This window comes from Typopeltis vanoorti, chromosome 4 (assembly GCF_054136105.1).
Source record: "Typopeltis vanoorti isolate ZY-2024b chromosome 4, IOZ_Tvanoo_1.0, whole genome shotgun sequence".
In the NCBI taxonomy this organism is placed as follows: domain Eukaryota; kingdom Metazoa; phylum Arthropoda; class Arachnida; order Uropygi; family Thelyphonidae; genus Typopeltis; species Typopeltis vanoorti.
In genome coordinates, this window is record NC_143552.1 from 58,822,705 (window position 1) to 58,847,245 (window position 24,541).

General features: G+C 35.5%; 1 protein-coding gene across 3 annotated transcripts in view; it reads right to left on the minus strand.

Moving 5' to 3' along the window:
- LOC150107344 (protein YIPF6) overlaps window positions 1–24,541 on the minus strand; it is a 159,884-nt gene that overhangs the window by 4,654 nt on the left and 130,689 nt on the right. Inside the window, exon 6 of one of the 3 annotated variants that reach the window (XM_090391209.1) lies at window positions 14,691–14,747. The exons of 1 other annotated variant lie outside the window; for it this stretch is intronic. In XM_090391209.1, coding sequence (XP_090247335.1) covers window positions 14,691–14,747 — 57 coding nt within the window. Of the gene's footprint in view, window positions 1–14,690; window positions 14,852–24,541 lie in introns of all 3 variants that reach the window. One more of the 3 variants, XM_090391208.1, reaches the window with a different exon arrangement.

Here is a 24,541-nt window from a genome sequence, read left to right on the forward strand (position 1 = left end):
GTTGAATTTTTAAGTTTTCTGCAAGCACTGGCAAAAACTCCCTAATCTTGTATCTTGTCTGTTTTCTCTGAAATGCACTAACCCCCCCCCTGCATTTATTTTTGTAATGATATCTTCTCTACCAACAAGTTCTCACTAATGCGAATAATGTTTGGTCCCACTACATCTACCAATGCTAAGAATTTATCTCTATTCTTGATGCTTTTGGCATTAGTATAAAGGCATGTAAGTTGATTACTAGGCTGTGTTGAGGTAATCCTTTAAACATGTCCAGTTCAAAAAGGTAAACAGAGTGGATTCCTAAAACCAACTTCCCTCCTCGTTTCCATACTTTTCTTTCTTGACAAAACTAGCGCTACATTTCTTTATGTCATCTGTAACAAGCAATCATTCTCACTCTGTGATTACACTTGATTTAATGCTTAACGCATGCATTCGTGCAATCAGCTAGACATATCTAGTTTCCCCATAACAATTCACATTTAATCTTTCACCAAGCAATTTCTCCAAGTACCTCACATAAACCATTCAAATACAATCCATACTGCAAGTACAAATCCATTCAACCATAAAAGTCATCACATTCTGTACATTATTTCCCTTGCATATACCGACTCATTTGCAGCTCTCCTCCTCAGCTCACTCCTGTCATACCATTGCAAGAGACAGTCTTTATTCTTTTCATTTTCTGACTCACTCAAGAAACTTTTTATATGTTCTGCCATAATGTAATATTCTTTTTATAAATCATTCCAGCTAATGCAGTCATATCATCCACTCATTCTACTTGCTTTATATGTTTCTATATATTGCTTCATTCATGTTACAAATCTCAAGGCCCAAGAAACACACTTGTGTTTATTCATCCAGTACATTCTTAATAATGGAATCAGTACATCTTTTTTTTTTTATTTGTTTATGCTTTTTTGGAAGTTCCTTTACTTCTTTGCATGTTTCATTTCCTTTGGTACCTTTCTTACTGCCTACTAAGTGCTTTTCAAATCTCTACCATTCTGTGTGGTACTTCTGAAGCACTCATCGAAGAATTTTTCAACATCATGCTGCACTCTTCATTCATTCTTTCATATCACCTTCATACTCTCTCTCCCTCACACTGCCATCAACATCTTGCATTCTAATACTTTTACTCATCAATGCATTATGCCTTGCGCCAGCATCAGTACTTGTCGCACCATCTTGTTTGTTTCCTCATTTGAGATTCACTTACATTTAACGCTTCACACTTTTCAAACTGCCTAATCAGCATACATCATCATCAATCACTTTAACTACTTACATTCACCAATGCACACCCATATGATATTTTTCACATCAAACTCAAAGGGCTTGCCACTTTCATTGTTTTACCTCACAAGCATTCTACCAATAACTATAAAAAACAAATGACAATACACAAAATTAATTACAACACTCAACAGTAATAATTAAATTAAAATAATCACCCATAAAAGGTATATTAAAAAAAATGCAATGCAACATCCTGCAGTTATTTTTGTTTATTTATCAAATGATCAAGGTATTCTGCCAGTAAAAGTTGCCTTTGCAGTTTTTGTTCAGCAGCTGAGATTATATGGATGTCCATTCATTTCACAGCATCTGTTCATTCTTTCTTTTTTTGTATGCAAAGTTGGTCTTGGTTATCTTATTGGTCATTTAGCAAATTCTGATCAGTGATGCAAAAAAACTGAAGAAAGCAACCTAGATTTTTTTTTTTTTTTTTTTTTTTTTTGCAACATTAGCTTTTAATGATAAAAATAGTCAAAAGAAAATAAATGACAGCTTGCAATGGTTATCATTATCAACTGTTGTTTTGCAATGCAATATAACAGTTGATTGCATAACACATACCCAGTACTGCACCACTTAACAGTACATGCTAAAGCTACTTCACTCATCAGGGACTTTTGAGCTCCATTAACAATGTTCAAAATTTTGTTCCCCTGCTCTTTACCAGGAGGGATTACTCACTGCAAGATGTTAGCAATACATCTCTTTAAAAAAAATTCAAAAATGCCACTATCATCATCTGTTCAATCCCCTAATTTTTTCTCAGAACTCCCAAACTGTGGTCTTCAATCTTTGGCAATTGTTATATTTCAGTCATAGCTCTCAAACTGATAAAGTTAAAATTGTTATTGAATAAGTTTATTCAGCTAACTCCCAACCAAACCATCTTTTCTTATTCTATTGTCTATTTCCATATTTAATTTTCTATCTTCACTAAAAATTGTGCTGAAATAGTTGAAATTTTTTACTCATTCTATAAGTTTCCCATTCAGGATACAGCTCATGTTTTGAATGTTCATTCCTATTTTCATAAATTTTTATACTCCTGATTTTCATACCAAATTTGTTATGGCAATTATTCAATTTTATAACAGAATCCTGCACAATTGTACTACATTTATTTAAGACTATACATAATCTCCATAAAGTAAAGAGCTGAGATTAATTCCATCTCCAATTTTGACATTCGGTTTAATGTCGCTTTCCTTCAAATGGTGATCAGCATTCATTATTAAAAAATTATGGAAACAACTACTGTGTTATGGGAAAACTTCAGTTTAATATAAACCAAACTAATCATCCAATGTTTTGACCTTCATAGCAAGGTCATCAACCATTAACACTACTGGCCTGGCCTCTGTTGGGTAAAAAAACAGTGGCGGCCCGTGAAGCTTTAAGTGGGGATGCTGCCTATACAAAATAATTTAAAAAAATTATTTTTTCCCTAATCAGTAACCAATTTATTAATAAATAAATCTACAGATTTATTTATTAATAAATTGGTTATTAATTAGGAAAAAAATAATTTTTTTTAAATTATTTTGTATAGGCAGCACCCCCACTTAGCTTCACAGGCCGCCACTGGAAAAAACCCTTAGTACATCAAAGCTAGAATACTGTTTTATATGACTACAAATCATTAAGAGATAGTTGTTTCCATAATTTTTCAATAATAACCATACATGGGCTGGTGGAATATCAATATGGATGTAAGCGTTCAGCTGAAATGACTGTGCCTTTCCATTTGATGTATAATTGAGTCCTGGCATATCAGGAGTGACAAGAACGTATGATTATTCTATTATACAAGGATAGTAGAATGACTGATGTGTCTAACTATCAACCTATCATTATCTCTGGAGTGGTGAAGATTTTTGAAAAGTTGTTAAGAGACAGCATACAGAAATAAGATGACAGAGAATCTATACTTTGCAAGGAACAGCATGAATTTACTAAGGGAAGGTAATATTTGACTAACTTCCTCACATTTTACAATAATGCTACAGCTGAGTTAGACAAGGAGAATGGATAGACCACAATACATTTGGATTTTTCTAAAGTTTTAGATAGGACATAGTATGGAAGATTGTCACATACACTGGAGGATATGGGACTGGATGTTAGCATGTCTAAGAGGATGGCTGACTGATATACCAAAAAGTGGTGTATGTAGGATGTGAGTCCGCAAGATTTAAGGTGACCAGGACAGTCCTTAGTCTGCTGTTATTCAATATCTACATTAATAATACTGGGAAGGATTTAATAGGAGACATACAGCTATTTGCTGATGATGCAAAAATAGGAAGGATAATCAGGAATGCAACTATATGAAAAAGGATCATATAGCAAAGACAACTCAGTGTAATTATGTTGAAATGAACATTGACTTGTAAGGATAAGGTATTCACTTGCTGCTTGACAAATCTTTGATATAATCTCATCTGGACTCCTAGTTTCCATCATCATCATGAAATATCCAATAGCATATTATATTGGCAGGATTACACCAGAAGAAACTGACCAGGCTAGGGATTTTGGAGTTTTAGCAGATATGAAAAAGGATCATATAGCAAAGATTGCAAAGACAACTCACAGTGTAATTATGTTGAAATGAACATTGACTTGTAAGGATAAGGTATTCACTTGCTGCTTGACAAATCTTTGATATAATCTCATCTGGACTCCTAGTTTCCATCATCAAATTCCTGCCATGTACCCTCAAGGGATGTACAGGATATGCTAGTACTACATGAACAAAATTACATCGTTACTAACTTCCTATCTACAATTTTCCTCCAAATCAGTGTATTACTTGTCAAGACTCCAACATTATCAGATCTTATATTTCTATTGTCTAAGGCACTTTGTACCGTATCAATCCACCTATATCTTGGTCTTCCGCTGGGCCATTTTCCTGCCAACCTGGCAAAGAACACTTGTTTTGCTAATCTTTCCTCGCCCATTCTGTTTAAGTGACCATACCACCTGAAATTAGCTCTGCTAACGCATTCCTGGATGTTGACAATATGAAGTTCTTTCCTAATATCCTTGTTTTTAATATGATATTGCCATTGATGCCATCTGTTCACACCTATAATCTCTCTCAGGACTCTCATATCTACAGTCTCTAGTCTTTGGTCAAGTTTTACTTCTGACCCAGCTCTCAGATCCATAAGTTAAAACTGGTTTGAGCAGTGTCTTGTATACAGCTAATTTAGTGTTCCGACCAATTTCTTTCTTATTCCATATGAATTTATTCAGTTGACTTCTCACCATACCAACTTTGCTGATTCTGGTGTCTATTTCTATATTTAATTTACCATCTTCAGTAAAAATCATGCCTAAGTAGCTGATGTGTTTCACTTGTTCCACAGGTTCTCCATTCACAACACAGTTGACATTTTCAATGATTCTGCCTATTTTCATTGTCTTTGTCTTTTTATTGCTGACCTTCATACCATATCTATTACAACAGCTATTCAATTTAGTCAGAAAATCTTGCAGACTTGTAGCGGATTTATTTAGAAGTATAACATCATCCGCATAAAGCAAAGAGCATACATTAACATCTCCGATTCTGATATCATGTTTAATACCACTTTCCTTCATAATGCGATCCATATAGATAATGAATAACAGAGGGGATAATGTACATCCTTGTCTCACACCAGATTTAACATTAACCCATCTTCCTGTACTTCCTTCAATTCTAACTGCTGACTTACAACTCAAATAGAGACTAAGTATTGCTTGATATAATGCCCCATTGACACCATATAACTGTAGCATATTGAATAGCTTCTCTCTTGGCACCGTGTCATATGCCTTTTCCAAATCGACAAAACTTAAATACAGATCTCTGCTATATTTCCATGCTTTCTCAACTATTTGTCGTAAAGTAAAGATCTGAATCTGATCCTGACAGCCTCTAATTGGCCTGAATCCAGCTTGTTCTTCACCAAGCTTTTCTTCCACAATTCTTCTCAACCGTTTCTCAAGTATACTTGCACAGATCTTGCCAGGAACACTCAGTAGGGAAATACCTCTGTAATTCTCACATTCAGTTTTATTTCCCTTTTTATATATGGGTACTATGAGAGCTCTACTTCAATCATCAGGAATTCGTCCCTCTGTCCAGGCTTTCTGAACTATGCAGTGCAGCCACTGTAAGACTCTTATACCACCATACTTCAGCATTTCTGGTCAAATATCATCTACTCCTGCTGCCTTTCCACATTTCAAGCCTTTGATGGCCTTTTCTACTTCAAGTATGGATATGTATTCCTGACTGCATGCCTGGGCAGTGTTTTTTACCACTGTGCTGTCATCACTGCTTGTTTCATTTAGCAGTTTTTCAAAGTAATTACTCCATACTTCAAGGATATCTGTTTCTCCCGTTTTCATGTCACCTTTATCATCTCTAACTCCTTTTACAGCACCCTTTCCTCAATTGCTAAGCTTCTTCAACAACCCTCCAGAATATTTTGCCACTTTCTTGATATTTATTTTTACAAAATTACAAACTTCTGAAAGGGTCATACAGAATTTAGCAACTATAATTTTTCATTTTATGAACGGTGGGAAGAGAATAAGAGGGCATCCATGAAATTTGAGAATGAATACCATCAAGAAAGCACCAGATTTTTTTCTTATCGAGTGATGCATGATTAGAATGGCTTGCCTTTGGAAGTGGTAAGTGCAGGTAGTGTGAATGAATCAAAGAGAAGATATAAGTGGTGTGAGTGATATGTGGTCCCCCTCAAATGAGTCTGTCTCCTTGGAGATCTCTTGTAATAATAACAACAACAACAACAACAATAATAATAATAATAATATATTTATCATTATTATTTTGTCCGCACGGTTAGCTAGTGGCTATGCGCTTTGCAACCATATGCCTGGGAGAGGAGTGTTCTGGGTTCGATTCCCATCACTTACGTGAGGAGCTTAAGGATCTTTCTCAGACATTGCCAAGTTAGCCGGTCTTGGGTGTGGACAGCAGCTTTTTCCTCCCACAAGCAAGCAAACCAGCTCCGTGAACACACGCAGGTACAGCCCTAGAATATACTGGGAGGCACAGGGCAAGACACCTTATCCTCAGGACAGGTATGACTTAGAAAGGCTTAAGATAGCTCTGTAACAGACCAGTAAGCCTAATACGTAGAAGGTAGAAGAATATTATTATTTTTTTCTTTTTTTTTTTATTGTTAAATACAAGAAATTCAGTTCATTGCTGATCATATTTTATTCATCAATGACATAAAATAACATGAATTCATATAAGAAATGCTATTATGTTTTCTGTAAGTCTGGTTTGTGGCATTTTTTAAGCATCATTTTTTTAGTTTATTGTATTTTTTATGAGTGACCAGTTAGTTGAAAAGATAAATTTTCCAAGGTTGCCAAAATAACTGGGAGATTATGTGCATATACAAACAATTTTTGTATATACACCCAGTAGGGTAGCTACATGCCATGAGACATCACTGTATTATATCAATTGAACTGAGTGTACAATTTATATTTGTCCAAAAAAAAAACATCCAGATTGAAGTGACTCACAAAGAATGAAACAATAGGAATCAGGATTTAGTTTCCTTTGAAGTAATCTTGCCTCTTCTGCAGAACATACTTTGTGACGTGAATACACGACAAAGTATGTTGTGTATTACTTTGGAAATATTTATTGAAATCTGTTTCTAGGAACCATAAAAGCTGCTGAATTTTGTTTATGTCCTCAAAAACCAAATACATTGAGATGTCTAGCAGTTTAGAGAAGTGGAAGTCTGGAAAGCATCCACTTTCCAAACTTCAACTTTCTGTAACATTTCAAAATCTCAGGAAAAAAATTCTTCTTTATTGTTGGTTACACTAGAGCATATTTCATTGTATGCATCTTCAAAATTTATTTCATTCCATGGGAAACAATACAAAATTCAACAGCTAAATTACATCTAGGATAAAATAGATTATATGTTACAAAGAAGTTTGTAACATATAATAAAAGGACAACAATATAAGACATACAAGTAGGAAAACATAAAGAGAAAAATTTAGATGTCATTCCAGAACTTTGCACATTGGATAACAGCACATGTGCACTCAGCCAAATCTAATTGTGTGAGGTTTTTCCAGTTATGGAGATATCAAAATATGTTCCACAGCTATTTCACCACATTTGCACAGATGACAGACTGCTAGTATGCTTTTTGCCAAATAATGTCTATGAGGTATACGTCATATACCTCATATTTTGAAGTTGTGTTTGGATTTTCCCATCATGATGTGCGTAGCCTGTTCAGGTCTTCCAAGTGTCATTTTTTCCTGAGTTCTAGATTAGTGGTTGCTGCTACTTTGCTAAATGGTTCTGCAGAAAACAAAACTATGGCATGAGATGATATGTGATTCAGCAGGATTCTGTTCATAACTGGATGTCTAATCATTCAGCATGTGAGCACTCTTTCATTGTAAGAAAGCATTCCTATATTAGCTAGCAAAATATAATAGAGAGCTGGTAAAGATCAATCACCTTTGTTGGATTAAAGCAGCCTGTGACTGATCTGCAACTCTGGTTTAATACTGCATCTGGTTTACCCATACTGGACATACATGCTACTCTGTAGGTGCAAAATGTAAGGAAAGAGCTGCAGTTCTCAGGGTATCACAACAGCTGCATGTAACTTTGATGAGGTAAGTTTTTGTATGACATTATTCCTTGCACTAACTATCTCTCTTGTTTTCACTGTATGTTTTTAAATGTCAAAGTTTGGTTTACCCAGATCTACTAGATGAGGCTGTTCCATGTGAAGATTAGTTCTCTATAATCCTTATGACTGTTGAAATAAAATAGGTTTACCTGGGTTTTAGCATGCAAGAAATTTTCTTTGTAACAAGTTGAATGTTTTTAAGACTAGTGACAGTTAAATGCTAAAAAGAGGGGGCAAGCATGCTCTCCAATGGTAGTCCATTTTTTTTTTTTTTATACACTGCTGACCTTTTGCCAAATAAAGTCCAAACAGCCATCTATTTTCCAACAGCGATAGTATAAGGCATGTAGTCCTTGCTATAAATCTTAGAGAAATCTGTAGGTAACAGTGTCAAAGACAATTGTAAGGTTGACTCAAGTCAAGTCCTGTCTTAAGCTTCCTTTCAAATGTATCTTTGATGTGCTATGTGAGATTCAGGATCTGTGATGCAAGATCTGCAGGTCTAATATTAGATTGCTCCAAAATAAAATTCTTCTTGAAGCAAAGGCTAAGTCTGTTAAGGATTATCCTCTCATATTTAGAGAGATTACAAAATAAAGAAATAGGCTGAGAGTTTTTTGGATTTGTTGGTGATTTGCTTTTGGAAAGGCCATAATTCTGGCTTAACTCCAGATTGCTAGCAATGAAACTATTTTAAGACAATTGTTAAACAGGTATAAAATCCAGTTTTTGGTGTCAGGGCCAAAATGTAATATTTGTTCATTATGCAAGTCATCTATTCTTGCAGCTTTTGCCCTTTTTTCCTTTCATGGCTATATTAAGTTCTGTTATATCAAAAGGAAAGCTAAAAATTGTCTGTGTGACTTTTTGTTTCTTGACAGTTCATCCGTGGTGTTGACTTATTTTACCCTTTTTTTTAGTAACAGATTAGCTATTTGATCAGAACTACTTCAGGTTTATCATCTTTTTGTAGAAAAATCAATAATTATTCATCCGATAAGGCTTCTCTTACTGTAAGGCATACCAAATACCTCAATTTTAACCCTCAACTTTTCATAGCTGGCCTCTGTCATTGCAATATTCAGATTATCACCAACTCTTATAGTGTTATTTGAGAAAGATCTTACATATAAACTTAAATATTCTTTGTATGCTTTCCCTTAGCTCTTATTTGACTCTGCAACATATTGCATTCTACATTCTCATGGAAATTGTTGTTTGATATTTTCTTCGGCATCTTAATGAAAGCAAGATAATTTGGGGAGATTGGTGCAATGGTGTTAATTTTTTGTCTCCAAGCTTGCTGTGAAGAATATCCAATCTGCTTTCCAAAATTGAAATGTCTGTGAAAAGAGACAAAGTTCTGACCAGTCTCTTAATTTGAACTATGACAGGCTTGTGGTACTGTGATGTGTTTGGTACTGAGCCCAAGATTATCTTCACACCATTATTAGTAATGTTGGCACTAGGTCAAGGTTAGATCTCTTGTTCCACCTACCACTATTAAAGGAATTTTGGGGAACGATCTCTCTAAGCCACACAATGGCTGTTTTTTTTCTTTCCCTTTCTAACATACATATACATTTCAGTATGGAAGTTTTTCTTATTTTGTTCTGCCATTATCTACAAACTATAATTATATGATAAAAAGTCCAGAAATGTGAAAACATATCGCATGTATTTAGTCTAATATCTCGATTTTAAAATTACAGTATATGCAGCACGAAATGCTGATCTACTGTCAGGAACTACACATTTCATGCTGGCTCTGAGACACAGCTATAAATGCAAGTTAATCTAGTTAAGTGTTCTACTGAGGACGAAAGATTATCATATATCTCAATGGAAATAACTGATCATCTAGCACTTCTCATCCATGTTCCTTCAACTCTAGTGTATGCTTCACATTCATAGATGTGAAAACACGTGGCCAGTAAGGAAGATGACTAGTTCTTCCCTCACTGAGACCACAATCCTGTGCAAGTTTCTCTCTGTCTCACAAAATGTCTCCCATCCATACCACAAGTCACAGAAATTATTTTCAGCAGCATGACAGCCTTCATCCTGTCCAAAATTCCTGCTAACTTTCCAAGCCATAATTTAGCAAAAAGTGTACCAAAAGCAGTTTAAGAAAAAAAATAATTAAGCAACAAGAACTCTAAGCATGTAATAAATGCAAAATAATCATTAGTAAATCCAAATCTGACTCCTGCACTTCCACCTCTCTCTCTCTCACACATACACACATAACACAACTTTCACAGCTTCTACCTCTGGACCTCTTCCAGGTATCACTTTTTTTTTTTTTCCCTCCAATTCCTGCACAGATGACCAAGACAAACTGCCTCCTACCCCAACAGAAACAGAGAATCATATACCTCTTGTAGTGTATGCTACTCTATTTTTAAGAGAAAAAAAAAACAAGTCTTCCAGTTGCAATGGCATCTCCAACTGTACTCAAAAGCTGGATTTCAGAACTAACACCTGTCCTGCATCATTTCTACAATCTTTCATATTCAGTTAGTACTTATGCATGAAAAAAAAAAAAAAATACAATCTATTCCAAAAAATGGGAGATAAAAGGTCCTATCAAACTATGGGCCAATCTTCCTCACCTCAATCTTCTCCCAAAATAATGGAGAAAGCCATGAACAGTCACCTTTTCCACTACCTAGAGGTCTCCATATTACGACCATCAGTATGAATTCTGCTACTCCAGATCAACAGATCATCATCATCATTGGAGAAATATGTAATGTTGCTCTTGGGATTTCCAGAGTATTTGAATGTATCTGACATTGATCCCAGCACAGCAAATTGCCAGCTTTCCATCTGATCATTCACTGCATGTCATGGTGGATGGCTTCTTCTCTTTGAACTTCTCCATCAATGCTGGTGTGTCACAAAATTCTGCTTTATCACCTACCCTTATTTCTTCTATGCATAAATGACCAATAATCTTATCCACAGCTTTGCTGATGATAGTGCATGTCATTCATTTCACTTATTTGACAAACCTGGCACTGCTTCAACATCCTGAACTACAAGATCATCTGCAAACAGTGCCTTAAATGCTGATCTCCATACCATCCTTCAGTGGGAATGAGGACAACCTTTTCTTTTTCAATGCTGCCAAAACACAGTCTTGCCATTTTTCTTGCAAAAGTGATCTGAACTAATCTACCCTTAATTCCCCCTCAGTAACATGCAAATTACCAGAAGAGATCAGATCGATCTCTCTCTCTCTCTCCATGGACTGACATATACCTCCAGTCTTTCCTGGCATAACATATCACATCAAAAGCTTTCTCATCCTTTGAAAAAGGAATTCTTTTCTGCTCAAGACACTACTTTTCATCCATTCTGCTTACTGTCTACAAATTCCAAATCTGCTTATCCTTAGAATACTGTTCATACATTTGGGTGGTGTACCAAAAACCTTCCTAAAAAATTCTTGATGCAGTTGAGAGAAGAGCAACTGACAGATGATATCTCTCTCTCTCTCTCTCTCTCTCTCTCTCTCTCTCTCCCTGACTCATTCATTGACTATCTACATACTGTTTCTATCTGTGTCTTTTCTACTACTAGTACTTCCATGAAATGGCATCACTCATTTCTCTGTTTTCTGTTGAACTTTTTAAAACACAGTTTTAAAAGTTCAACAGGTTTTAAAAGTTTAAAAAGGGATTCTTTTCAGAATCCCTTTTCGGTCCAACTGCAAATATACCAAACCTGATTTGCCTCTTCCTCTTTTATTCCAACTACTTCTCTAGACCAGCCTTCCTCCTCCAACAAATATAACCTCCAACTCTTCAAGAAAAATGTGAATAGATTTCTCATTTCCTAACCCTCACCTATGCACCTGCCACACATATATGTTCTTCTACTTCTTGTGTATGGAATCAATATAAAAATGTCATGTACTCATTTCCTCTTTCTGGTATTCTTATTCTGCAAAGTAAGAGTTCAAAATGGAGGAAGAATCTGACTTAGGTTGGATATAGTGCAATAACCAGCATTCATACATCAAAACTGCAACCTTTATTATTATTATTGTATGGATACCTTCATGGAGTCCAAAGACTCATCATGGGAGACCTAAACTATCCATACAATATTTATTGTACCTCTCCTAGAATCCATTAACAAAGCACTTGCAGTTGACTGTGGCAACCCAATCTATTCATTCAACACTCTCCAAGCAAAAAATGTAGTCCTCAAACCCCTGCTAATAACACTCTTACTCAATTTCCAGGGATAACCTCTTCTTCTATCCCCCTCCAGACAAGTGCTAAAATATTTCCTTTGTATTAATCCTATAAAATCGTTTAAGTAACTTAAATGTTTCTATCATAATTCTTTTTTATCTATCAACCAACTTTTGCAACCACAAACCTTCAATCTGTCGTCATAGGGAGCATTCCACATGGAAAAAGAACTGTGATTTACAATGTTTTAAGTAAAATTTGTGGAGATGATGCAGTAGATCACAGTAATGTGTCACAGTAAATATCTCACTTTTATGAGGGCCAGACAAGCATTAATATGATCCAACAGGTGATAAGCCACTAAATACTATAGATGACACACTGGTGATTATGAATAGTTTCTGGAAGAGGACTGGTGCAAAATGTGATGAAACTGCAAATAAAGCAAACACCTCAACCACATTTGTTTTCAGTATTCTGAGTGAAATCTTGAAGAGAATAATTGCTGCCCAGCAGTTCCCACACCAGTAGACCAAATAAACTAAGCAAGCAAGTAACTTGCAAGAGGACTGAGGAACTGCTGTTTCATCTGTGGCAATAGTTCTATTGAAAAAAACTGTTCATCTTCTATTCATCTTCATATCATTATGACACAGCAGTTCCTCAGTCCTACATCCCACGCAGATGTGAGATTTTGAAATATTATATTAATGAAAAATCAATTCTCACAGTGGAAACATCAGACATCTTCTTGTCCAAAAATTGTCAACAATTGGAGGGGGGGGCTAAGTTAATTGCGATAATTATTACAGCAAGAATGATGTGATAGCAACAGGTTCTACTGTGCTTCCCATAAGACATTCTGTACCTGAAAATTTGTAGCAGAAAATCTGGCACTGCCCCCCCCCAGCAAAAGTCCTTAATTCTACATGAAAATGTGAGGCCCCAACTATTCATGTGAAGTATTTGACCTTATGGAAAAGTATGGATGGCAAATGCTTGCTCATCCTCTCCACCATAAAGTCCCAACATAAGCTTTTCAGATGACTTCTATCTGTTCAATAAACTTAAATAACAACTCCATGAGAAATACTTCACTACCAGTGATAAGGTTCCTACTGAAGTGACCTATGAAATACAAAAACAATTCACTATCAGAAATACCAAAACATTGGGCAGTTGTGACAAAGCAGAATAGAGATTACATTAAGGCCTGTAAATGCATGCTGTTAAATAAATGTTTGGTTTAACAACAGGCATATAACATGCAGAAATTTTGAAATTATCCTTATATCTCATTTGGATACTTAACAAGCATCTCCTGAATGATGTTCTTTCTGGAGTCAGTTTATCTGTTTTGCAAAAAAAAATGGCATCTGTCTAAGATATTAGTTAACTATTAAGTCTTAGCAGAAAAGGATTAGAAAATTCCTTTAATTGACAGAATCTGAATGCCTATATATTTCTTCCAGATAACATGCTGCAAAAGCACTGTCAAGGCCTTATTTCAGAAAATTATTCTAAGTATAGCAAATATCTCAGAATGGTGAAATAATGAATGCTTTGTTACTGTCTGTCCAGAAATTCAGAACTTATGAGAGCTACTATGATAATTCTAATTAGAGGCAGCTGTCAACCAGGCTAGTAACTATTTGTGCACAACAGTTGTGGCAACATGGTTGACTGTGTGGATAGCATATAGACTATGAAACTTGAATCCCACTGGAATATGGATGTTTGTGCAAGTATTATGTGTATCTAATTTTTGTCACCCAATGTGAGTGGAAACCTGAAGTGACTTGAAAAAGTAACATATTTGGTCTCTAGAGCTGAGTTCTTAGATCATCTGTCTGTTACCCACCAGAGTACTACATATGATAGGTTTACAACCTCTCTGGTAGGATATGCATTATAAACATGTAAAAGACTGCAGATTTCTACCAACATTAAGGAAATAAGTTTGGAAAGCAAACTGTGACACTCTTAAAACTATTCAAGATTTATCAAATTATTTCTATTATATGCAAATCCTTATAAGTGTAACATACTGGGATACTTTGTTTCTTGGAACAGAACTTGAAGCCATCTACAGAATCATTTAGTTCTTCAAAAGTGAAAATCAAACTAGGAGCAAGCTACTAATAGCCTTGTTGAATTGATTGATAATTTCAATATATTCTAAAAATTTTAGAAGAATTTTAATAAATTTAAAAATTTTTCAAATATCTGCAATTACTTATATCTATAATGGGAATTTTAACTTCACCTGATTCATACCACAGCATAAAAGAAATAGAGAAACAATTTGGATATGCAGAGATATCTTGGGAAAAAACCATTGTTCACTAATAGCTAGCAAATGAGAAATAATTCTGCTAATAAATAGGATTCTTGCATTGTGTTATAGAGAAATGCAAACATTTCAAAAGAAAACTGAGTTTTTAAAACATATCTTTAAAATACTCACCAAAAGTAGCCCATATAAATCCCAACATTGTTATAGCAAATCTTGTAACAAATACACCTAGTGATTGGGAAAATATCAAGTTAATAATTTCACATATGATTAGGGCAGCTGAAGGAGCTAAAAGGCAATATCCGAGAACACAGACACTCTGAAAAAATGAGCTGAAATTATATAAATAGATGATCACTATGTACTATTGTTGTTTTTTTTTTGTCATCTTTCTAATAAATAAAACTCGAATCAAATAATATTAACAATATAAAACAATAATTAATAAAACAATATTAGCAGATGAGCAGTTAAAAAAAAAAAGATGTGCATGGTCAATTTATAAACCAACATAGGATTAAATCAAGTACTGTGGAACAGTCTCCTCCCAGACGTATTTCCCAAGGAATACAACATACAGGTGTTCAAATCAAATGTAAACAAGTTTCTCCTTTCGCAACCCACCACCCATATAAGGTACTAACGTACTATAGGTTAACCAACCAACCTCCTGTATATGGGCCCAACATAAAAAAAAAAAATCAAGTAGTCAACTCTTACTCTTCAACTCTACCACAAAAAACTGTAATATTTAAAAATGAAATAAATTGACTTTCTTAACCTTCTAAGTACTGTGCAAGGTATTTTGTATATAGTAAAACATTTTTCCAGGACAACAATATTATTAATTTTTGTTTTTAATGATTTTAGTAAGTTCCTTTTTCATCTAGGGAAAAAAAGTAGCAACATGATTTGTCACACTGACATAAATATTTCACTATTTGTCTGTTCCACTGTTGTTCCCACTGTTCATCATGAAATATATAATCCTTTATTTGAACAGCACTGTATTAAAATGTTGCCACTTTCTTCTGCAACTTCTGAATATTCTCAGTTCTGAACATTTAGTCACTGGGCTAAATATTCAGAACTAAAAATAGTCTTTCTACTAGATATGAAGAAGTGAATAAACAAAACAGAAATTCATTATACTAACTGAATGTTCTATTCAAAAAATAATTAAAAGGAGGATGAAAAGAAAGATGATAAACGATTTCTAGCAAAATGACTATAATTCAAGAGAAGATTCTTGGAAGTGATTTTTTTAAAATAAAATCATATTAAAACCAGAATTTTTGGCCATCCAGAAGAAACAATACGCCTGATTGCAATCAAGGGAATTTTTTTACTCTATAAATGTTTAAATAAAATCTGTCTTTCTTTGGGATGACAAAGACTGTTTCAAAGAAAGATGAAAGAACAAATAGAATGAGAAATTGATTTGACAGGCTTGAAGCTGGATCTGAATGGATGATGAACATTTGATCATGTATTTATGGGCTTAAGAGAAAGTAGGGAAATAGTGATAGTGAGTTCAGCAGACCATAAAACATGAAAATGCCTATAGAGACAAGACAAAAACAGAGCAGCAATGCTTAGAGGCTGACCCTGATGGAGAGAGAGAGAGAGAGAGAGAGAGAGAGAGAGAGGTAGTAAAATTTGCATAAGTAGTAGAAGAGGCAATAGGGCCATACTGTCAGTTGTATGGAAAAAAGAAACAGAATGCCCACCAAACTACGTTAGCTCAATTCTTTGTTAAGAAGTAGAATAATAGATTTATATTCTGAATATGTTTTATTGTCTTTCAACTTCATGGTTTTCCTTTCCTTTATAATTCTTTTATAAAAAAAAAGTAAGGATCAAAAAAGAAATTTAAGGAATGAATTATAGTTTTTCCCATAGGTTATTATATTCGATTAGTGCATTTTCGATGCGCCTGTTTTAAAGAACACATTAGGCGCATTAATCGAGGGATTGCTGTAATAATGTATGCAATTTGATGAATGAAAGGTTGCACACAGAACAAGGACATGATGTTTTAAGGCAAGATTGTTTTTATACCAATGTTAATGTGACACCTTTTAGTTCTTCAAAAAACAGAAATGACTAGGAAGTCCACAACTGAAATTTGGGATAATAATTCCATTAAGGTTGCTCAACAGGAGGATCCATTTTAGGGACCTATATGTTTGGAATGACCCAAGAAGGATTGGTACCTGATGATTTTGTATATTTTGATCCATTCAGGTTATTTCTAAGTTCAGAATGAATACTCTGTACAAAAGATAGGAATGTAAGATCTAATTACAGGGTACTAGCTCCAACTCAATTGATTACATGGATAACAAATTAGTACCATTCATTTAGTTTAGCAGGTTATGTAAGATTTGGTAAAAACCATACAAAGAGTTAAATAATGTTATTTTGGTGATTGAACTCACAGGAAATAATATTTTATTCATCAGAATCAGGGTCTCCTGGACCACATACACGATTTTCAATGTACTGACCTTTCTTGTATACAACAAATTGCATCCGGTGTGTGACATGCTCTACAGCTGAGCATAAGGAGTCAGACTGGATGTTCATAACAGCCCGTTTTATGTTCTCTTTCAAGACATGCAAGTTGGGAACACCACCACCACCAACAACTTAACAAGTAAAGCAAGCTGAGGCAAGGGGTAGGACCCATATTGAGCAAAATTCGTCAGTCATTCGAATAACTGCCTGAACGTTTCCAATCCCTTTTTAAATGGAATTGGTGGTGCTACTGTCATGTACACACAATAAAATTTGTATAATCCTTTTTACCTGTGTTTACTGCAAATATCTGACTGCTTTTGGCTCTGCCAGCGCCAAAATTTCCCCTGTCGGCGACTTTTGGTAGTAAATCTTTTTTTCGCGGAATTCATCTCTCCATGCCTTCAAACGTCTCAATATAAATTGTGGTCTCATTCCGTGTATTAGTTTTATCTACAAATACCTCCAAAGAGGGAATGTTAATTTATGGCCACCCTGTATTATGTTTACATATAGTGGTATTTTTTTTTTTTTAATGAAGTGAATGTAGTAGAAAATTTGCTTGTAAGTTAGCATATTCATAATAAGAGTAAAAGTTTAATGTTTCTGTATGTTTAACATACATAAGCTAAAAAAAAGACTTGCTTAGTTCACAGAAAGTGTGAAATTTTGCCGCTTTCAAGCAAAGAGTTTTGAAGATAAAATGTAATAACGATGGCAGCTTGTCGCAACTTCATGACTAACCAAAAACAGGAAGTATTATGTGCTGGAGCATGAATCAGTGAAAAGAAGGCAGCTAGAAAATAGCTGTGTGAGAAAGATATAACATATCTTTCTCACACAGAGAAAGATATGTGTTTCTTAGGGGGAGGACCTTCCCTCGATGAGTCTTGATAGACTGTGTTTCTTAGGAAAGACCTCCCATGATGAGTCTTTTGACTCCATGGAGGCCTGAATAATAATAATAATAATATATATTTGTATAAGAGGGATGGCCTACACCTCAATGCCTTGGTATCAGGAGTCTTGAAAAATTAATAACTGGTATGAGACCTAACACAGAGAGTCAGGGAAACTAAATTATAAAAAGAGGAATGGTGAGAATGTGAGTGTAAGAGCGACAATGTTATATAACTGTGTTAATGACGGGAACGGGCTTTCTCATGGGAATGTTGACGAGGAGAGAACGATTTCGACCATCAAACACGTGCAAAGATGTCTACATGTATAAGATACTAGAAAAGAATAGAGATCTGCAAGTTGTCCAAACGTATCGTGCAGACTACAGACAAGAGTATATAAAAGAACATGCAGGTAGATTATTATGTCTGTACACGAATGCTAGGAGTAACAGAAACAAAGGGGTAGAGTTTGTTGCCTTGGTCAATATGTTGGGACCACAGATTGTAGGCATTAGTGAGACAGCTATCAGAATCAGACATCCTAACTGATACTGAGTGTAAAGGGTACAGTATTTTTAGGAAGGACAATGAGGATAGGAGAGGAGGAGGTGTGCTGCTAATGATATTTGATGACTTGAATCCAGTTAGAGTTGAGACCTATGATAGCAACTTGTCTCAACATTTTTATGAATCTCTTGCTTAATAAGATTACACATCCATGAAATACTGTTAGTAGTTTACACATCCACATGAAATACTAACAACAGTATTTCATATGGCTGTGAGTTTGAAGTGCCATCTGGTGTGAGGTGGAATCTAACAAGATCAATTACATAGTGGGATGTTGTTACAGACCTGGTGGATCAGTTGCTAGTGATGAAGAAATGAATCACCAAATAGTAAAGATGAGTGCAAAATGAGTAATCATAATGGGAGACTTTAATTATCCAAATATTAATTGGGTAGAAGTAGAATCTCATGAGAATAATGAAAATGCATTTATTGAGCTGTTGCAGGACAACTTCCTCAAGCAACATGAGGTCAAAGAGTGTTAGATCTGATTATAGTGTCAGAGGGAGTTTCAGTTAAAGACATAACTTCTGCCTCCAGTTGGTGAGAGTGATCATGCGGTACTCACTTGGGAAGTGACTAAGTTTATGAATGTTCCATTCAGAAAAGTTACATGCTGAACTACAAAGGAGGAAATTATGACCAACTGAAGAGTATATTGAGTTCATTGGAATGGGACTGGTTGCTGGATGGGAAGAATATCTTCAGTGAATGGGAAGCATTCAAACAATACTTAAACAATGTGATACCAGAATGCGCCCAAGAGTTCGAAGAATAATTAGAGTAGGAGTCAAATGGATGTGTAATCTTATTAAGCAAGAGATTCATAAGAAAAGGATGATGTAAAAGGGAATACCGTGTGCATAAGGATGATGTCGATTACAAAAATTATACGCAGCAGGCTAGAACAGTCACAACTTTGATGCAGAGAGCAAAATCTGAGTATGAAAAGAAAGGATGAATACGAAAAAATAACTCTTCTAAATGCAAGTGGTATGAGGGTAAAAGATGCAAAAGAGGTTGTTCAACTAATGCGTGCCCATTTTGTTAAAGCTATCAACCTGGTGTATGCAACATTGAGCTCACTGCTACCTATTCAATGGAAGAAGAAACTCAGATGTATGAGGATGAGGTATTAGAGCTGTTGCACAAACTGAATAAGAATTCAATAATAGGGACTGATGGGATATCAGAGTGTGCTAAAAGAGTCTTCAGATGAAATGTCCATTCCTTTGACCAGGCTGTTTAATATGAGTCTCGGAACAGGAAAATTCTTCAGGAATGGAAAGAATGTATGGTAATTCCATTGCACAAGGGTAGTGGTGAAGATTTTGGAAAAATTGGTTAGGGCTCGCATTCAGAAATGTGTTGACAGTGAATCTCTACAATGAGTAACATGGGTTTACTAAGGGAAGGCCATGTTTAAACAACTTGCTCACATTCTATGACAATGTTACTATTGAACTAGACAAAGCAAATGGATACACCATGATACTTTTGATTTTGCTAAGGTTTTTGACAGAATACAACATTTTGACAGAATAGACTGTTGGAGAATATGAGTTTGGATTACAGAATATTAGCATGAATAAGAGGATGGCTGACTGATAGATATCAAAAAAGTATATAGGGAATGTGAGTCTGCAAAATTTAAGGTAACCAGTGCTGAACCACAAGGATCAGTGATTGGTCCACTGTTATTCAATCTGTATATTGTTGATATCGGGAACGATGTGACATGCAACATACTGCTATTTGCTGATGATGCAAAGATAGATAGGGTAATCAGGAATGCTGCTGATATGCAATACTTGCAAAATGATTTGAATAGGCTGGAATTATGGGCATGGGAAAATGGATGTCAGTAAATGTAAAGCCATTCACTTTAGTGTGATTAGATATCCAATGTCATATTATATTAGTGGGATTTTGCTAGAAGAATGATGAGGCTAGGGATCCTGGAAGGTTAGTAGATAGGAAGTTGAAGTTCAGGGGCCATGTAGCAAAGATTGCAAATACAACTCAAAAGATAATTGCAATGCTGAAACGAACTTTCACATGTAAAGATAACGATGTTATTTTGCCTCTTTACAAGGCCCTGATAAGACCTCACTTGGACTATTGTGCACAGGTCAAGTCTGGTTTCCGCTGTGAATTTGATACAGTAGAGAGAGAGTGTGAAGAAGAGAGTTAAAAATGATGTCCAGATAATGGAATACTGATTATGAAGACAGATTGAGAATTTGTAGACTGCAGACACTAACAAACAGGAGAAAGAGGGGTGATATGATTCAGACTTACAAAATTATGAAAGGGTCATACAGGATTTCAGATGATGAAATTTTTCAATTTATGGAAGGTGGGGAAAGGATGAGAGACATCCTTGGAAGCTGAGAATGAATGCTGCTAAGAAGGGGGTGAGGGTTAGATTTTTCTCTCATAGGGTGGTGCATGATTGGAATAGATTACTATTGGATATTGCGAATGCAAGCTGTGTGAATCTATTCAGAATAAGTATGACAGGTGGTGCATGTAGTATGAGGCCTCCCCTCAATGAGTCTTCCTGACTCCCTGGAAGTCTCTCTCAATAATAAATATATGTAGAAACATGGAAGGGGTGCTTAAGGGTCAAAGCTGTATAACTGAGAGGAGACCTCCACATAGCCTTTAAAGGAATGCGAAGACCCGACCAGGGCTTCTGATCTAATGTCCAATCCTCACCTTCTCGTGGTGCACCCTGTTGGGTATCTACTTGGATACTGAACGGACGAGGATGGGCTGGCAATTTGGGATTTAGCCGACCAAATTGTATTCTTATTGGTTAAACCAAACGATAGAATGATGGTACAACATGACAAAATTTCATGCCAGCTGGGGCGTCGCCTGGTTAAACATGGCCCCCGTTGTTTTCGCCAGGAAACCAGGGTGAACAGCGAAAAGTCAGCAACTGGCAAATCTGAAAATAAACACCAACTCAACATCACCAGAGTTAAAGATCGGTACTATCAACATTAGAAGCCTGAATGGCAAAGAAATGGAGCTAGCTGAGGAATTAGATAAGTACCACATCGACATAATAGGGGTGACTGAAACAAAAAAGACCAAAACTGGTGAGATCTTTCTGAGCAATAAATACAAAATGTTATATTCAGGCAATGACAATCAAGGAAAAGAAGGAGTAGCCATAGTATTCAACACAAAATACGAGGCTAATCTTCTTGAATGGCAGTCAGTCTCAATTAGAGTAATATGGGCAAATATAAGAATGGGGAACTGGAAATTGAGACTTATTTGTGCCTATGGTCCCATAGAAGGTTCTACTAAGGTAGAAGTGGAGGAATTTTTTGAGGCTTTAGAAAAAGCAGCTGACACAATGAAAAATGAAAAGTTGGTCCTTGTTGGGGATCTAAATAGTAGAACAGGAAATGATTGTGAGACATACAAAAATATTTTGGGAAAATTTGGAGAAAAGAGCAAAGCTAATAATAATGGCAAATATCTGTTGGATTTCTGCTCAGGACATGGACTGGTTATTACTAACACTATGTTCCAACATAAAAATGTGCACAAATTCACATGGAGAGAAGAGGCTAGGAATAAGAAAAGTCTCATTGACTATGTTATTGTTGATAGTGATGTTTTCTCCCTGGTGCAGGACACCAGAGTGTACAGAGAATTTGAAATTGGAAGTGATCACTATTTAGTCTTGAGCAGGATAAAATTGAATTTCATATTGAAAAGAATAACATGTAAGAAAGTTTTAAAGCGAATAAAAGTTGAGCAGCTCTCAGATGTGAACTGTAGACTAAAATACACAAAGATTATTGAAGAAAAAATGAAAGAGTTTGAGAACAGGAATCAAACCTTGGAGATTCAGTGGCAAACTCTGAAGAAAACATTAATTGATTCTGCCAGAGAGGTATGTGGTGAGGTTGTCTGTAAGGATAAAAAAATAAGAACTCCCTGGTGGTGGACACAGGAAGTTAAAGAGGCAGTGAAGGAAAAGAAGAAAGCATATCAAAAGTTCCTGTCAAATAAGTCAGCTTGTGCTCTTAGAGAATATAGAGACAAATGCAAGAATGCTAAACACTGTGTAAAACTAGCTAAACAAAAGTCATGGGAGGACTTTGGCAAGAATATAGAAAATAAATATCAAGAAGGTGGCAAAATATTCCGGAGGTTGTTGAAGAAGCTTAGGAATGGAGGAAAGAGTGCTGTAAAAGGAATTAGAGATGATAAAGGTGACATGAAAACGGGAGAAAAAGACATCCTTGAAGTATGGATAATTACTTTGAAAAACTGCTAAATGAAACAAGCAGTGATGACAGCACAGTGGTAAAAAACACTGACCAGGCAGTCAGGAATACATATCCATACTAGAAGTAGATGATATTCGACCAGAAATGCTGAAGTATGGTGGTATAAGAGTCTTACAGTGGCTGCACTGCATAGTTCAGAAATTCTGGACAGAGGGACAAATTCCCGATGATTGGAGTAGAGCTCTCATAGTACCCATATATAAAAAGGGAAATAAAACTGCATGTGAGAATTACAGAAGTATTTCCCTACTGAGTGTTCCTGGCAAGATCTATGCAAGTATACTTGAGAAACGGTTGAGAAGAATTGTGGAAGAAAAGCTTGGTGAAGAACAAGCTGGATTCAGGCCAATTAGAGGCTGTCAGGATCAGATCTTCACTTTACGACAAATAGTCGAGAAAGCATGGGAATATAACAAAGATCGGTATTTAAGTTTTGTCGATCTGGAAAAGGCATATGACAAGGTGCCAAGAGAGAAGCTATTCAATACGCTTCAGTTATATGGTGTCAATGGGGCATTATATCAAGCAATACTTAGTCTTTATTTGAGTTGTCAGTCAGCAGTTAGAATTGAAGGAAGTACAGGAAGATGGTTTAATGTTAAATCTGGTGTGAGACAAGGATGTACATTATCCCCTCTTTTATTCATTATCTATATGGATCACATTATGAAGGAAAGTGGTATTAAACATGATATCAAAATTGGAGATGTTAATGTCAGCTCTTTGCTTTATGCAGATGATGTTATACTTCTAAATAAATCTGCTACAAGTCTGCAAGATTCTCTGACTAAATTGAATAGTTGTTGTAATAGATATGGTATGAAGGTCAGCAATAAAAAGACAAAGACAATGAAAATAGGCAGAATCATTGAAAATGTCAACTGTGTTGTGAATGGAGGACCTGTGGAACAAGTAAAACATTTCAGCTATTTAGGCACGATTTTTACTGAAGATGGTAAATTAAATATAGAAATAGACAACAGAATCAGCAAAGCTGGTATGGTGGGAAGTCAATTGAATAAATTCATATGGAATAAGAGAGAAATTAGTCGGAACACTAAATTAGCTGTATACAAGACAGTGTTCAAACCAGTTTTAATTTACGGATCTGAGAGCTGGGTCAGAAGTAAAACACTTGACCAAAGACTAGAGACCACAGATATGAGAGTCCTGAGAAAGATTATAGGCGTGAACAGATGGCATCAATGGCAATATCATATTAAAAACGAGGATGTTAGGAAAATTCTTAACATTGTCAGCATCCAGGAATGCGTTAGCAGAGCTAATCTTAGGTGGTATGGTCACTTAAACAGAATGGGCGAAGAAAGATTAGCAAAACAAGTGTTCTCTGCCAGGTTGGCAGCAAAACGACCCAGAGGAAGGCCAAGATATAGGTGGATTGATACGGTACAAAGTGCTTTAGACGATAGAAATATAAGATCTGATAATGTTGGAGTCTTGACAAGTAACAGACTGATTTGGAAGAAAATTGTAGATAGGAAATTAATAATAATGTAATTTTTTTCATGTAGTACTATCATATCCTCTACACCCCTTGAGGGTACATGGCAGGAATTTGATGATGATGATGAGAAACATGGAAGAATTTTTGGAACAAGTTAGAGAAAAATTCCATTAGTAGCAGTCTTTCATAAAGAAAGAAGTTTAAAAGATTTGAGCTGTTGTTACAAAGGTAACTGAAATGACTGTT